Genomic DNA, 14,943 nt, shown 5'->3' with positions numbered 1-14,943 from the left:
GTCTACAGTTCACATCTGAGAGCTGCTCGACTTTTATTCGCTTTACAACTTTCTTACATGTTATTCTTTTTAATGTGAAATTCAATTTTATACTGCTCAAGACTAAATAGTGATAGCTTCCAATTTCAAATCTTCTGTACACTCTGGTGCAGGGGCGCGCGGACGACGTGTGCAATGTGTGCGACACACACAGGCGCCAGGACAGTAAAGGCGCCAAAGAGGAGGAAATACTTTTAAAAAAAAAACGTTTTTTAAAGTGATTTTTTTATTGGGCGGGGGGAGGATAGGGGCGCCACTAAAGTTTTGCACACAGGCGCCGGACACTACTGGGTATAGGATAACCAGATTCAGTGTCACTTTTTTACATAATGTACATGACTTTCATTTGTTCCCCCCCCCCTTGAGTTATTGCGATTTTTCTCTGGGTTACTTAATTTATGGAAACCAGTATTTTTTTTTTCCCTTTTTCCCGTTGTTTTTTTAACATAACTGAAAGAATTCTATCTAAATGATACTTTTATAAATAAATAAATAAAGAAAGAAAGAAAAATGTTAGCCGCGTGTGTTAAAAGTGATAAGATTTATTAGAATCCGATTTACATAATACAAACATATTAGTTAGTCATTGCAAACTGCCAGATTGAAATAAATTGACAAACTATAATTGAGATCCTAAATATATATATATATATATATATATACACTCTTTATTTCTACAAGCTCACTGAATTTTACAACTTCGATGTACAGTAGTTATTAAAATTTTTGAGGAAATATAGCCCATTATTAGCTGGAAACCCTTCAGCACTTCTCAAAATACGATAAAAAAAAGTAAAGATATTTTATTCTTTTTATAAAATATATTATTAAATAAAAACATCATTCATTAATATAATAAAATGTAATGAAATTGCATATTTGACTCGGTTAAAGAATGCACAGTTTGAAATTTCAGAGATGTTCGTTTGTTTCAAGGAACATTTTTCTGAACTTATATAAGTCAGCTTAGCTGCAACAAATCTTTTTGCGGGCAGCAGTAGCTCCACAGGAGACAAAATAACATATGCGGCTGCAATTAAAAAAGCTAGAAATAATTTAAATTCTGTCAAATGCATATGGCTTCTAGATGCTATGAAAATACAGAAATAGCATAAACGTTTATGTAAACCATTGAATAAATTATATTCAACGAAAGAATTTTTTTTTTATTATTATTATTATTATTCTTATTATGGGATATCTAAAATCTTATATGTTTAAATAGAAAAAGCTCTATGCTTTCTGTTAGCACTGAAAAAATTCATTTTTATAGACATCGATAATAGTGTCACTCTTAAAATTGGATTCTAATTTGTAATGCTGCAACTGATATTTTACTATGAAAGTGAGCGCACGTTCGAAGTATATTCTCAAACATAAGCCATGCGCAAAATAGAAGATTCTGCGCATGTCCATGACAGAAAATGATTCAGCATAATCGCTGCCAGGAATGGAATATTTAATACGCTTTTATAGGTCGATAACTTCAGATAGTTGGATATTTGTGTGTGTCACTGTGTGTGTATTTTTTAACCTTGGGACGCGCTATGACAGCCCGCGGTTTTTAGTGACGTCATAACGCATTGCGAAATCTCCTTTCGCAGGCTCCGGGATCATCATGGTGATAGAGGCTGTAATCTATACTATATTCAGTGGTCTCCTGTGGCTGTTTAATGTGACTCTTTTGCTTCCCTTGTTTGTGATTCTGAATACTAGCGAGACGTTAAATGAACGTTGGTTTGCCTTCATCTATTCCAACGTTCTCACTCAGTGTAGAGGACTCCTAACAGATCAAAAGAAAAAGTTGTTCAGTCTCTTTGATTTACAAGAGTTTGCTCGCGCTAAAGGGAGACCCCTGAAGGTGTTAGAGATTGGTGTTGGAGATGGAGGTAACATGCAGTTTCTCCCTGAAAATACCCATTTTATTGCGCTGGACTCGAACCCGTTGTTCGAATCTCAATTTCGAAAGAATGCAGAACAATATCCCACTATTAAGGTGGACCAAGTGGTTATTGCTATGGCTGAAAATATGCCACAAGTGAGGGATGATAGTGTGGATGTAGTTTTATCCACCCACGTACTCTGCTCGGTAACAAATGTCTCCAAAGTGATGGCAGAAGTTAAAAGGGTTTTAATCCCAGTAAGTATTATCTCTATTTCTCTCTTTCGTTTCTTTCCTTAAATATTTTATTCTATTACCTCTTTTCATCTTCTCTTTCGCTCTTTCTTTTTCCTTGTTCATCTTTTTTTTTTGTCGTTCTCTCTCTCTCTCTCTCTCTCTCTTTCATTCTTCAACCCTTTCAAACTTTAGTGTCATACGGAGGTAGAGGGTTTTCAAAAAAATAAAATAAAATAAAAAATAAAATCGAAGCCCCTGATGATGGTTGTTCTACACTGACCGACGATTAAGAAGTAGTAACCTCTGACCAATACCTCATCTCGGATTTAAAAATTCAATACTGCTATCCTGGATACTCCCATACTCGAACAACGTACTCGTTTTATACTTTTATTCCCCCTCTCCCTCTCTCTCTCTTTCTTTCACTCCGAAAAAAAAAAAAGTTTTAAATTTCAACAAAAAGTTTCATGCTTACCAATTTATTTCCATAATATCATCTGATTAGTGACCTATTACTATTACTGTATCGTCGGTGGTAGATGGTGTTGGTCAGTTGATGGATTGTGAGTGGTGGAGACCGAGTTGTAGAGTAGGTGCGCCTCTCTCGACAAGTCTTTGGGCTCCCTGGAAGTGACAAATAATAATAATAATAGTAATAACTTTTACGATATCGTGCAAGTGGGTTATTTTATTACGGATTATGGAAACATAACTCAGACAGCAATTAATCTAGCCACCCATTCTTGCCAACTCCACATCAATTATCTGAAAAAAGAATAATTCTAAAAAAAAAAAAAAAAAAAAAGATTTATGTGAAGGGTTCTGTGGGTCAGTAGTTCGAGAGTCAGATTCCGGTATTGAGACGACATGTTTATTAAATACAAACAGGATACGTGAAAACACCGACAAGTTTTTTTTATACACCAATACCCCTGATGATGTAAGTCATACGACTTACGAAACTTGTCGGGTTTTCACTTATCCTGTTCGTATTTAATAAACATGTCGTCTCAATACTGGAATCTATCTCTCAAAAAAAAAATGATGTTCATTATTATTATTATTATTATTATTATTATTATTATTATTATTATCATCAGAAAAGAAGAAGACAACACATCTAATGATTCTGTATTACCCATTTCAGGAAAAAAAAAAAAAGTAAAGAAAGAAAGAAACCTTGCAATCTCTGTATACTATCGGTTAATCTCAGGAGATAAATTGATATTCCATAATATTTTAATATGCATGGATTTAAAAAACAAAATACTGCAATTGTTATAAAATTTTAATGAAATCCAACAACTGGAAGCAGAAGGAATAAATTACCATGAGAAAATAATAATTGCATGAACAGAATTAAAACAGATAGTTGCATTATGAACAATTCAGAAAAATATATAGCGTAGAATCAGTAATCCGAAATAATTAAAATAGAAGTGTTTGGATTACTATATGCTACATTTTTAATACAATTATTTATTATAATGCATATATGCATTCCATACTTGAACTACATTAACAACGCAAATGTGTATAGGATTAATAAGTTGGATAAAGGTAATGCTACACGGTGATACTGTTGACTTCGCAAAGACGTTTGACAGGGTACTACATGGTATCATGATACGTAAATTACATCAAATGCGTATAGAGTTGAAGTAGATAAAAGGATGGTTGTTGGAGAGATACTAAACAGTAGTTCATTCAGGAGTAGAGTTCTGTACAAGGCCTATGCATAGTGGCGTGCCACAGGGCTTTGCATTTAGGCAACTGTAGGAAATGATCTAGGGAGTGACTGAGATGGTGGTGGTGGTGGTGTGATGTTCCATATGAAGAGAAATTGAAGATTTGTGGGTTACAGAGTCTGGTTGATCGGCGGTTAAGGTGGAGATATGATAGAGACATAAAGTTGATCAGGGAGGTTTTACAGGACTGATTTGGAGGAAATATTTCCTTCACATTAATCCTATAAATTCTGGACTTCCCGCGATGAGTCTAAAGACTCCACGATATGTAATAACAATATAATAATATTTGGCTCACATAGTCATCCATCTTCTCTTGTTTTTTGTTCATCCTTTTTTTTTTTTTAATATGGTTCTCAAGCAGCTGACGAAGAAAAAAAAAAAAACTGGTCTACTTGGCCGAGTGGATAGGTGTCTTCGCTTTGCAATAAAACGTGGAGTCCAATAACTCATCAAGGGAGGGACCTCTACGTTACTCACTAATTTTATTTTTGTCTTTTAATTGAGTTTTCTGTCTGAATCATTTGTATGCGGGCTAAAAAGAAAAGTTCATTTTCTCCTTGTTTTCGGGAGAAAATGAACCCTTCTACCAGAGACGTCGTGAGGAATTTTGGCGCCTATGGCCAGGAAAGAAAATTGCTCCATTCTTTAAAAAAAAAAAAAAAAAAAAAATTTTTTAAATCTCAATTTTTGTGCCTGTGGCAACATTGACCATAGCTTCACTACGTCTCTGCCTTCTACTTCCGTATGATCTGGCAACTCTATTCAAGAAACGAATATTTTCCAGTCGCAGAGATCATTGTTTCTTCGTTCTTCCAACTGCGTGACGTAGACACTGAGGAGAGGTTGATTTGTGTTTCCTTTTACTAGACGTTACGAACGCCCTCACATCATACTGTGTTACTTTACGTAAGTCCAAAACTAAACCACTCACAGTAACGTCACTAAGCATATCTTACAAAGAACGTTAGTGCCATTAATGATTCATGCCTCAAGAATTAATGCTTCATTAAAATAGTTCAGATTACTGGTATCGAATTAACGCGGTTTCCTATTACCGAGGTTGTACAGGGTGGGCCAAAAGTCACGAAGGAGTTTCGATATTTAATAACTCCTTAATTTTTTTGTTTTAAATTTACAATACCATAGCATCATATACATTATATATAGGAAATAAATTTACATTTATTTTTAAATACATGTATTTAGAAAAAAAAGTTATTAAAACTTCAGACCCCTTCGTGCCTTTTGACCCATCCTGTGCTTTACACGAACAAAGATTATCTGCAATAAAAGAATAAATGAACTCTACACATCGGAAACTACAGTATTTGAAACAGTTTCTTTGTGTGTGTGTGTGTGTGTGTGTGTGTGTGTGTGTGTGTGTGTGTGTGTGTGTGTGTGTGTGTGTGTGTGTGTGTGTGTGTGTGTGCGTGCGTGCGCGCGCTGGTGCTCACATGTCTGCCTTGAAAGGATGCCAGATGAACAGATAGCTGGGTGAAAAATTCCAGTTTTGTGATCAGCGTAATTATATTATTATATTATAAAAATAGTTTGAAAAGTATTTGTCTAATTTCAGATTTTTCATGATTTAAGGAGAGTATTGTAACACACTTCACGCCAGAGGTAAAAAAAAAAAAAAAAAAGAAAAGAAAAAAGTTCTATATTTATTAAAAGAAAAAAGTTTACTTTTAATTAAACTGTTAGTTCAATAGCTAACCATTTAATTAAAATTAATATGCCGAAATACTGAAGTATTTATATAACTTTTTAATGCTTATATGAAACAAAAACCTATTATTTATATTAAGCATATACACTCTTGTTTGTTTTTGATATTTAACCTGGAGTCTCGTATTGAGACGGTTACTAAAGGTGAGGAGAAACGACGCATCAGTCATGCGCAAACAATAGACCATACAAAATTGGTGCATTGGAAATCTCGAACCCAATATGAGATGTGATATGTAGCGAATACGAAACACGGAAAGAACTGTTTCAATGTCACTGACTGCTGATGACCTCTAATTAGTAGTAGAGTAAGACTGTCATTTTATTTATATTTTTTATTTTAAGCGTACTCATCGATCAGTATCGCACGCTGCTTATCTCAAGTGACGTAATATTTTCTGGCCTTGAAAGATTTGACACTCGAGAGACGCCCTTCAGTCGTCGGGATAATGGATGCCATTCTGTACACGGCTGTATCGTGCTTTCTATGGTTTTGTAACGTTACAATTTTACTTCCTTTCTTCTTATTGCTAAATTATAGCAAAACTCTCAGCGAGAAATGGTTTGCCTTTGCGTTTTCTACCTTCTTGGGAGCCAGTTTTAAAGCCTCCATACATCCTATGAGGAAAGAGCTTTTTCGATTAGCCAACTTAGATCAGCTATCATATGCAAAGGGAAAGCCCCCGACAGTTTTGGAAATTGGTGTTGGCAATGGCTATAATTTGGAATTCTATCCAGAAAACACCCGCCTGATAGCTCTCGACTGTAATCCAGCTTTTGAGGATTATTTCCTGAAGCATTTGAAGAATTTTCCGAATGTTAATTTGGAAAAGGTGGTGATCAGTGGGGCGGAAGATATGTCTGAAATTCCTAGCGGCAGCGTCGAGATCGTCGTATCTACCCACGTCCTCTGCTCGGTCTCCGATGTCTTTGATGTGCTGAATGAAGTAAAAAGGGTTTTAGTTTCGGTAAGTATTTGAGGTATGTATTAGAATAATATTAATTTGTTTTGCTTTTTAGAAAATCATAGAAATTAAATCTAGCTATCTTTGGTTCTTTACTGTATGGTCACCTACCCAAAACTTTAGTAAGTGAGGCCGTTTTAGTCGACTGCGTTTTTTTTTTTTTTTTTTAGAAAACTTCACAGGTTTATCTTTGACTTCCAAATGTTTGGCGGAAGAGGTAATATTTAAACTTGAACTTAGATCTTTACTATTAGCTGCTAATATACGAAAACATCGTGCAGGGAATACTTTTTACTTACCGTTACAGAGCTTGTGAAACCGAGTAATAAATATGGTTTGTCATTTTATTCTAGATTTTGGTTTGCTTGTTCCACTAATATCAGCTCTTAAACTTTTGTTTCGCCCTACCGAAAATCTATCTGTTATTGCTGCTCGCACGCAGAAAATTAAGAATGTACATAATTGCTAATATTTATGAAGCTATTCGAATTAGCATACACAGAAAGAAAAAGAGAATGTTGAGGAGTGCAGAGGAAAATACCTTTTGGCCTAATAGTTTGCGAAAGGGATTTCGCCTTTTAGGAATATTTTTTTTTAGTTCTCCATATTTTCATTACCTTTGCATTTTTTTACTTCGAAAAAAAAAGAGTTAATAATACTTTCGCTTAATTATTTTAATGACGTTTACTGCAATTTTAATCCGACTTAGGTAGTCCTAGTGAAATAATCATAATTTAGGGTTAACGTACTTCGATAATATTAATAACTAATAGTAGGAGCTGTTTTCATATACCTGTGTTGATGAAGATGAGGCAGAATTTTCCAGAGGATACCGCATGGCAATGCTGTAGCCAATGAAGTTTTAACTGAGTCTCAGCTATTGTCTACCCTCCATGAGCAGAGCTTATAGCTCAATAACACCCTATCCGTACATTTTCTTCTTTAGCATTCTTTAGTTTTTTTGGCTAGATGGGTGAAGCAAGAATACTTTTCATATTCCCAGATAACGGGGAATATGAAAAGCATTCTTGCTTCACCCATCTAGCCATAAAAACTTTCTTGTTTTATGTATTCTAGTCAGTAAAATAACTTTACTACAATAGATAAATAAATATTTACTATTGTGTTATTTTATTTATTTATTTTTACGTTATCTGCTTCCTATCCAAAGGACTTTGCTGTTGTAATAAATATTTGCTGTTATATTTTTTTCTTCTAGCGGCTGTCCAGAAAAATAATTACAGTATATTAAATATATATATATATATATATATATATATATATATATATATATATATATATATATATATATATATTATTTAATATTAATAAAATAAAGTGGCAATCCAGGAAATGTGGAGAAAAATTTTATTTTTTTTTAAAAATAAAGATATCCATTTCTGTTCATACAACAGGCATTTATTTTCGGAGGCCCTCTTCATATTATTTTGTGAAATTTGAACAGTCACAAGTTGATCACTCACTTAAGTGATAGTTGAATCAATTTTATTTATTTTGGTTTCGAAATTTAGGAAAGTAAATCACATTAGATAAAAATGAGAATACAGCTTCTTTTAAACATTATCTTATCAATTAAATAGAGAGCCTCGCCTTAACGACTTCATATCCGGAGTACAAGTAGTGGTTAAGTGTTTAGTCATATCTCATCCTGATTTCTTTATATAAATCATGATAAACTATTTCATATTGTTAATGTGTAAAATTATTGAAAATTAAATTATTGAAAAACAGAAAAAAAGCATTCTGGGAAGGCTTTTTTTGCGTTTTAAAAGCGGGTAAGGTTAGTGTTAAGAACATGCGATAAATATAGGGATCTTGGGTTTTTAAATGGCCTCCAAATATTTTAAGAGACTTTTAGATTATTCAGGAGGTTCTTATAAGAGATCTTAAACAAGCGATTATAAACTTCTATGAACATTATTAGTTATTAATGATTGTTAGCCTAATAGAATTCTTTGAACATTTCTTTACATCGAGACAAAATCCGAATGTGTAAATAAATGACGTTCGCATCCACAGCGCTAGGCCACCCGAAAAAAGATCGTTATAAGATCGATCTGTAACAGACAAGGTTTGTCCTCCAGGAAGCTAAGGTTTTTAATATCCAGCTACTGAAGAAAATTATCTGTAGAACTCGCGCTATTTCAGACAGTAATGTATAGTGTTAGGGACCACGAGATGACAGCAGTTGTTTGCCATGTTCTCCGTCCCTATACTTATTAAAATTATTGATAGCCTTCAGCCAACTACCTGTATAGCCAGCTGTGGATATTGGCTAACTTCATAACGTTAAGTTTAAATGGCCTCGTATACTCACATTGAGCCTAAGACAATAAAAATATATGACTTCTGCTGTAGGCAACTGACTACTCGTTGGTTGGGTATCACTAATCCTCTCCTCAGATGATTGCAGCTGGTATAGGCATTTAAAATTTTACAGAGTACAAATCGGCATGCACTACAATTGAGCAAACTTTGGGAAGTTTCTACACAATAACGACGTTGAACATTCCCTTCCTGGTATGCCAAAAAAAAAAAAAAATTAATTAAAAAAAAAGCTAGTATTTAATTTAACTTGTATGTGTGTGTCAACCTTTGTTTAAGTTAAGACGAGATACACATTTAAACTAAAATACATTTCTTGTTAAGTTAATTTTAATTGTTTACATTCCTAGTTTAAGCTTAATCCTATGCTCAGTGATCTCTCATACTTCCCTAGTTTGGCCATTAGACTTAGAAGCCTAATTAATTCCATAATAGGAGAGGTTAGCTGTCCAAGTCTTTCAATTACATCTATTCTCTGGCCTATTGTACTGTTTTGTGATATGAAAAACCTGGATTTCCGGGAGGAAAATCCTTTGTAACCCAGCATGAGACCAACTAACTCGCTTTTAGTTGAAAAGCCTTTATAAAGATTATTCGAATCTTAGACAGATTTGAACTCAGGTCTCTACAGCCAAAGGGCATGTGTCGTTACCAACATCCACAGAGACTTGCTGAGGATTCTTCCGTAAGTCTCTAATCAGTTCTTTCTTTCTAGAAAGAACTGATTAGTGTTATTTGGAATTACAGCCAAAGCAACTAAGCTACGAGGCTAGCCTATTATGTCTGTAAATTGCGTGTGCTCTTCTGGCAAGTGTGCCTGTTTTGCGATATGAACAACCAAAGTTTCCTTTTGGATAAACCTTACTACTTTTCTTATGCGACCGTGTAACTCATCTTCCAAAAAAAATTTTTTTGCCTCTTAGATGGGATTCGAATCCATGTTCTTTTCAATCTGATAGGGAGAATTTAAAAAATATATATTATGCAAGAAAATTCAGGTAATAATTATTCATTCAAAAGAACGATTTCAGAATGCTAAAGAACATAGCCAGAGATTTCGGAATGATCTCCACAGAAATATCAAAAACAATGGCTTTTTAGGGGTCAAAATCTAACTAGTGAAATAATAATAAATAATAAAATTTTGCAACAAGTTAATTCTTTTCCTTATTAGGATGAAAAGGACATAAATTTGTAAAATGCCTACAAATAACAGGTTTAGTAAATTCTGCACTTAAATTTAACTAGGACAAAGACGGACTAGATTAAAGGTTTATAATATACTAAATATACTAGCACTACTCCATGGAAGTGAAATTCGACAATGAAGCAAAGAGGAATAACAGCTGAAGTGAAATTCAAATTTATGAGAAAAATGGCAAAATATGCTCTCTTTAATCATAAAAAAAAATGAAAGAATTAAACTAAGAACTGGTAATGGAGAAAATAAAGAGATATAATTTCTTTATTTTCTCCATTTCTTTAATATCCGGAAAAATGAAGTCGTCCGTCTTACCAAAGACTTCCTTCTGTGGCCGGAATAAGCCATAAAAGGCGTAATTCCTTGAAATGTTTGATGATGGTGATGATGAAAATTCTTCTATTTCGGTATGTTTCGCGAAATGGCCTATTAGATTCGTTTTTTCTTTCAATTATGCAAGGTATTTATTCTGGCTGGATAGATTTTGTTGAAATTCGCTACTTAAAATCCTTACAAAAAATTATACACTCTCAATATAAGTTATAATGGGACAACACGCTTCTAAATTATATAGAGCAATAACTCCATTCTAGCTGATGAGAATTTAATAAAAGTTTATAATTAAGGTGGACACTAAAATTCTACATATATACGTGATTTAATTTTGGATTCAATCTGTTCATTTTTACTGGCAGCCCAATAATGTTAGGATTAAGTGTGGAAAAGGCCTTACATAAAAATATTCATGCCTACTTTGTTGACTTTCAGAAAGTGGCACAGGCTGTCCTCGAATCTTATGGAGGGGACAGGAACTTGATGCGTTTATTGCAGAAAAGAAGAAAATGAAGTACAAGAAAGAACAATGCTGAAATAAAGTGGAGAAGAAATAAATATGGGTTGATAATAAACATCGAAAGAACTAAAACAATGATATTCGGAGAGAGTGAAAAATAAAATAAAGGGTAGTGGACAAGAGTTGGAAGAGGTTAAAAACTTTAAGAGCTTAAATGTCAAAGTCAACCCAAGAAGAAAAAATTGATCATGGCTGTAATCTTGATTGGTTAATTAAAGGTGAAAGAATGTGCGGTATAGTCTTTTTCCGAGAAATAAGGCAGGGTTATTGTTTGTAATATTAAAATTTACTAAACTATTGTTTATGGCATAAACCGTAGATCTTGGCTTGCGTCATCTCAGCACTACAAGGCTTTGTGAATGACGAAGAAGAGTTAAGTGTATCATCAGCAAAGTTATGAATAGGATTGTGTGTTACTGAGAAAAGATCATTGATGTATAAGGGTAAGAGTGTAGGTGAAAGCACTGCGTCTTGAGACACTTAGGCATGAACCATCTACCATGACACTCCGGAATGGACGACCAGAGAGGAAGCTTGCAATCCACTTACAAAAAAGGTAAGAGGGAGATCATACAATGGCAGCTTGGAAAGTAGACAGCGAGTCATTTAATGAAGTAATAACTTGACTTCATCAAATGTTTTGGAAATATCAAGAGCAACCACATGGAATTCTGCACACGTTTCTGTGATCTATATCCAAAGGTGGGTAGGGTTAGCGAGGAAGTGTGCTGTTGAACGAGAATGGCGGAATCCATATTGACTAATTAACTGACGAGTCTGTAGGTAGTGAAGGATCTAGTTGATGATCTGTTTAATGGTTGATTTTTATCTTCCAATTTAGGAGCAGCCTGAATAAAAGCTTGCTTCCATGCTGTTGAACAGATGCAAGATGAGTAGGACAGTTTTTAAAGGTGATAGGATTTTTATTAATTCTGGAACACAATCTCTTAGTATAAGTGGAGGTGTACTATCTCGGCCTGAGGACTTATTAGCATCAACGCTATTCAGTATTTTTCTGATATACTTCTGACGAAAGATCAGAGGAGGCATACTGAGGGTGGTTTATAGAATAGTAGGTAGAGATTTGCCTTTCATCTAAAGAAGAGTTGGAGAAGTACTGATGTCAAGAAATCTACCTTAACTTTGGGAGATGTTGCTATCATTCCATCAAGACGAATGAGAAAGATAGAGAAGTAGAAACAATAGGACAGACGTTTTTCCAGTGTTGGAAAGGGATCAGAAGCTGGACTGGGGACAAACTTACTGCATTTGATCCTTACACATTTTACTTTAGATTTTCTCATGATTTTTTTCCTTCAGTTGTTATAGGCTGTAGTGTGAGCTTGACTCAATGAATCAAGTTAAAAACCTGATTCATTGAGTGTACGCTGCATTTTTAGCTTGTACGGCTTGGGCACATTTGTTGGATAACAAGCAGGGATTTTGAGTAGAATAGAGAATAAAGTCCAGCAAGAATAATTTCAATTATTAAATCAGAGAAAATTGACGGTTGTTCCGTTTAACACTTATAGTTCAATAGGATAGGCGACTGAGATTAGTTGGGTTGTCTATTTAAATTAAACTTATGAGTAATAACAACTGAGCTTATTACTTCATTAATTATTAAAATGATGTAAAATTTTTTAACAATAATTTAATATTAAACATTTGCCCTTTAATTTGCTGTTTAATGACTTTACTGTTCAACTGTTTGATATTCGTATTTTAGTATTAAATATTTGCTTGTAATGTTTCATTAATGTTTCTTCTTATGTAGGGTGGAAAATTTGTATTTATGGATCACGTCAGTTATCCAGAAGACACTTGGTATTTCAAACTGCAGAAGATCGTTGAACCAATTTGGACGACGTATTTCGGTGGGTGTCGCTTTCGTAATATTAAAAAATACATCGACAGAGCCGGATTTTCTAACGTCGACTTGCATCCTGTGTATAAAGAAAATATGTTGATGTATATAAGAACTCATTTGATGGGCATTGCAACCAAGTAATCCCATTAATGAAGAGTCTATCGATAATAAAATATTACACACTAGTGAATGCATACTGATTGGAAAATTAAGTTTTCACGGTTTTGTTTCTTGTTTAATTTTTATTATGAACAAAAGCGTCTCCAAACATGTAAAAATTAAATCATTGAAACTCTCTGATTCCAATCTTTAAGTTTCTTATTCGGTTTTAAAACTATGTGGGATTTAATATCCCCTTAATTTAAGTAATATTGAAATCATTATTTCTCATGATATATAAATTTATTATCTCCCAGAGTTTGGTAACCAGGCCTCTTTATGAGGCTTTTAGAAGCCTCATCTTGATTACGCTTCTTAGAGGTGGAACGGATCAAGCGGTGAGTGACCAATATGGTAGATTATGCGAAATGCTGTGGCTGGTTTTTAGGTAGATAAGGGAGATATCCTGGAAACAATTACTTAGGGAGTTTTACAGAAGAAATTTTTACATAAGAGAAGAATTTTATAGAAGATTGATACTGAAGAAATTTTTCTGTACATGTTTAGTGTGAGAAAAACTAGGCAGTTATCCTTGGAAATTAAGTAAAAGTGTGGTTAGCAAGGGCGTGAGGACTAGATTTATTTACTTGGAGAGAAGTAGTAAATGTATGTGGAGTGGATTGCTACAGTCAGTTGTGAGTGCTTTCTTAGTGAATGAGTTGAAAGCATAATACAACAAGCCATACAGATACTGATGGCTAGTGTTGATGTTAATGGATCCCTCCCGCGGTGAGTCTATGGACTCCATGGAAGTGACCATATAAACTTCGGTACTGGATTTTTAATTTTTACTGCTAGACAGACTACTCTCTTTGCAGAAATGGTACTCTCTCTCTCGCTCTGAGAAAAATTTGTTTTCCTGGACTGATCACTGCTAAAGAACAAGAGTGGACAGAAACGCTCTTTCGTAACAAGCATGATAATAATTGCTGGTTTGGTTTTGTCGAGTGGTGAGTATCATTTCTCCAATCAATAGTCTGTAAGTTCGAATACTGTCATGGGCATAGAGGTTATGATTGTCTTTAGGTGAGAACTGAATTTTATCGCTCGGTGTGCATTTCTCCACTTACTGGAGCCTTGAGGTGACATGAAAAAATGTTCATATTTGGTTTCTAGAGCTGGGTTTCCGGCTGATGTAAAGGGTAAATAAAAATTCAAAAAAGAAAAATCGAATGTATTATAGGTTGCAATCTTTCGTGGGTGGAATCGCATTTAGACAATATTAAATAAAGTTTTTTTATTATAATGTTTCGTATATTATTATGATGTAATCTGATTATAGATTTAAAAGTTTCAAATTCCTATTAAATTAAACTTATTGTATTCATCTTTTTAATTATCTCCTCTTGCTTTGACAAATTATCGAAACCATCCTATCCCAGCATTAATTAGGTTTTTATAAAACTTGTTTTCATAGTCATTGACGTACAAAAACATTCAGCATAACTGTGACAAAAACAATAAGGCTATAAATTTTATTTTTACCACCATCCACGAAGACACCATCATGATGGTTTACATTTCTCGGTCCAGTACCCGTACATAATAGTAAACGCCACAGTATATCCTGAACTTTTAATCTTAATGCATCCAGTCATATAAAAACATCTAACAACCAGCCGTGCGAATACGAATCTAGTACGTTATATTTATAGTAAATTCTAACTGCAAGTATTGACCGCTTGCTACTAGTAGTTTCTTGCTACTAATAGTTCCAGCACTGAAACACAACATACGTGTAATAGGGAGTGATTATCTCTGATGCAATGGGACCTCTCTGGGTCATAGCATCAGAAGTGTACTAGCAATAAGAGTATTTCTCAGGTCATTCAGCAACAAGGACAACTCTTTAGCATTGCTTTCCTTAATTGCTCAAAGGGAAGGAGGAAGAACTGTTATTCATCACCCTGAG

General features: G+C 34.1%; 1 protein-coding gene across 1 annotated transcript; it reads left to right on the top strand.

Moving 5' to 3' along the window:
• Positions 1-1,655: 1,655 nt before the first annotated feature.
• Positions 1,656-13,057, top strand: LOC150105789 (thiol S-methyltransferase TMT1B-like). Its single transcript, XM_090394559.1, has 3 exons — positions 1,656-2,179; positions 6,036-6,605; positions 12,780-13,057. Exons 1-3 carry the CDS (start codon positions 1,658-1,660, stop codon positions 13,011-13,013), a joined length of 1,326 nt encoding a protein of 441 aa, XP_090250685.1. The 5' UTR covers positions 1,656-1,657; the 3' UTR covers positions 13,014-13,057.
• The last annotated feature ends 1,886 nt before the right edge of the window (positions 13,058-14,943 follow it).

The sequence above is a fragment of the Typopeltis vanoorti genome, chromosome 6, assembly GCF_054136105.1.
Source record: "Typopeltis vanoorti isolate ZY-2024b chromosome 6, IOZ_Tvanoo_1.0, whole genome shotgun sequence".
NCBI classification, from domain to species: domain Eukaryota; kingdom Metazoa; phylum Arthropoda; class Arachnida; order Uropygi; family Thelyphonidae; genus Typopeltis; species Typopeltis vanoorti.
Note: the sequence above shows the minus strand (reverse complement) of the source record. Positions and strands in the feature narration are given on the sequence as shown.

Coding starts and splice junctions, on each gene's coding strand:
- LOC150105789 (XM_090394559.1), top strand. CDS start 1,658: ATGGTGATAGAGGCTGTAATCTATACTATATTCAGTGGTCTCCTGTGG. Junction 2,180..6,035: donor TTAAAAGGGTTTTAATCCCA/GTAAGTATTATC, acceptor ACGTAATATTTT/CTGGCCTTGAAAGATTTGAC. Junction 6,606..12,779: donor TAAAAAGGGTTTTAGTTTCG/GTAAGTATTTGA, acceptor CTTCTTATGTAG/GGTGGAAAATTTGTATTTAT.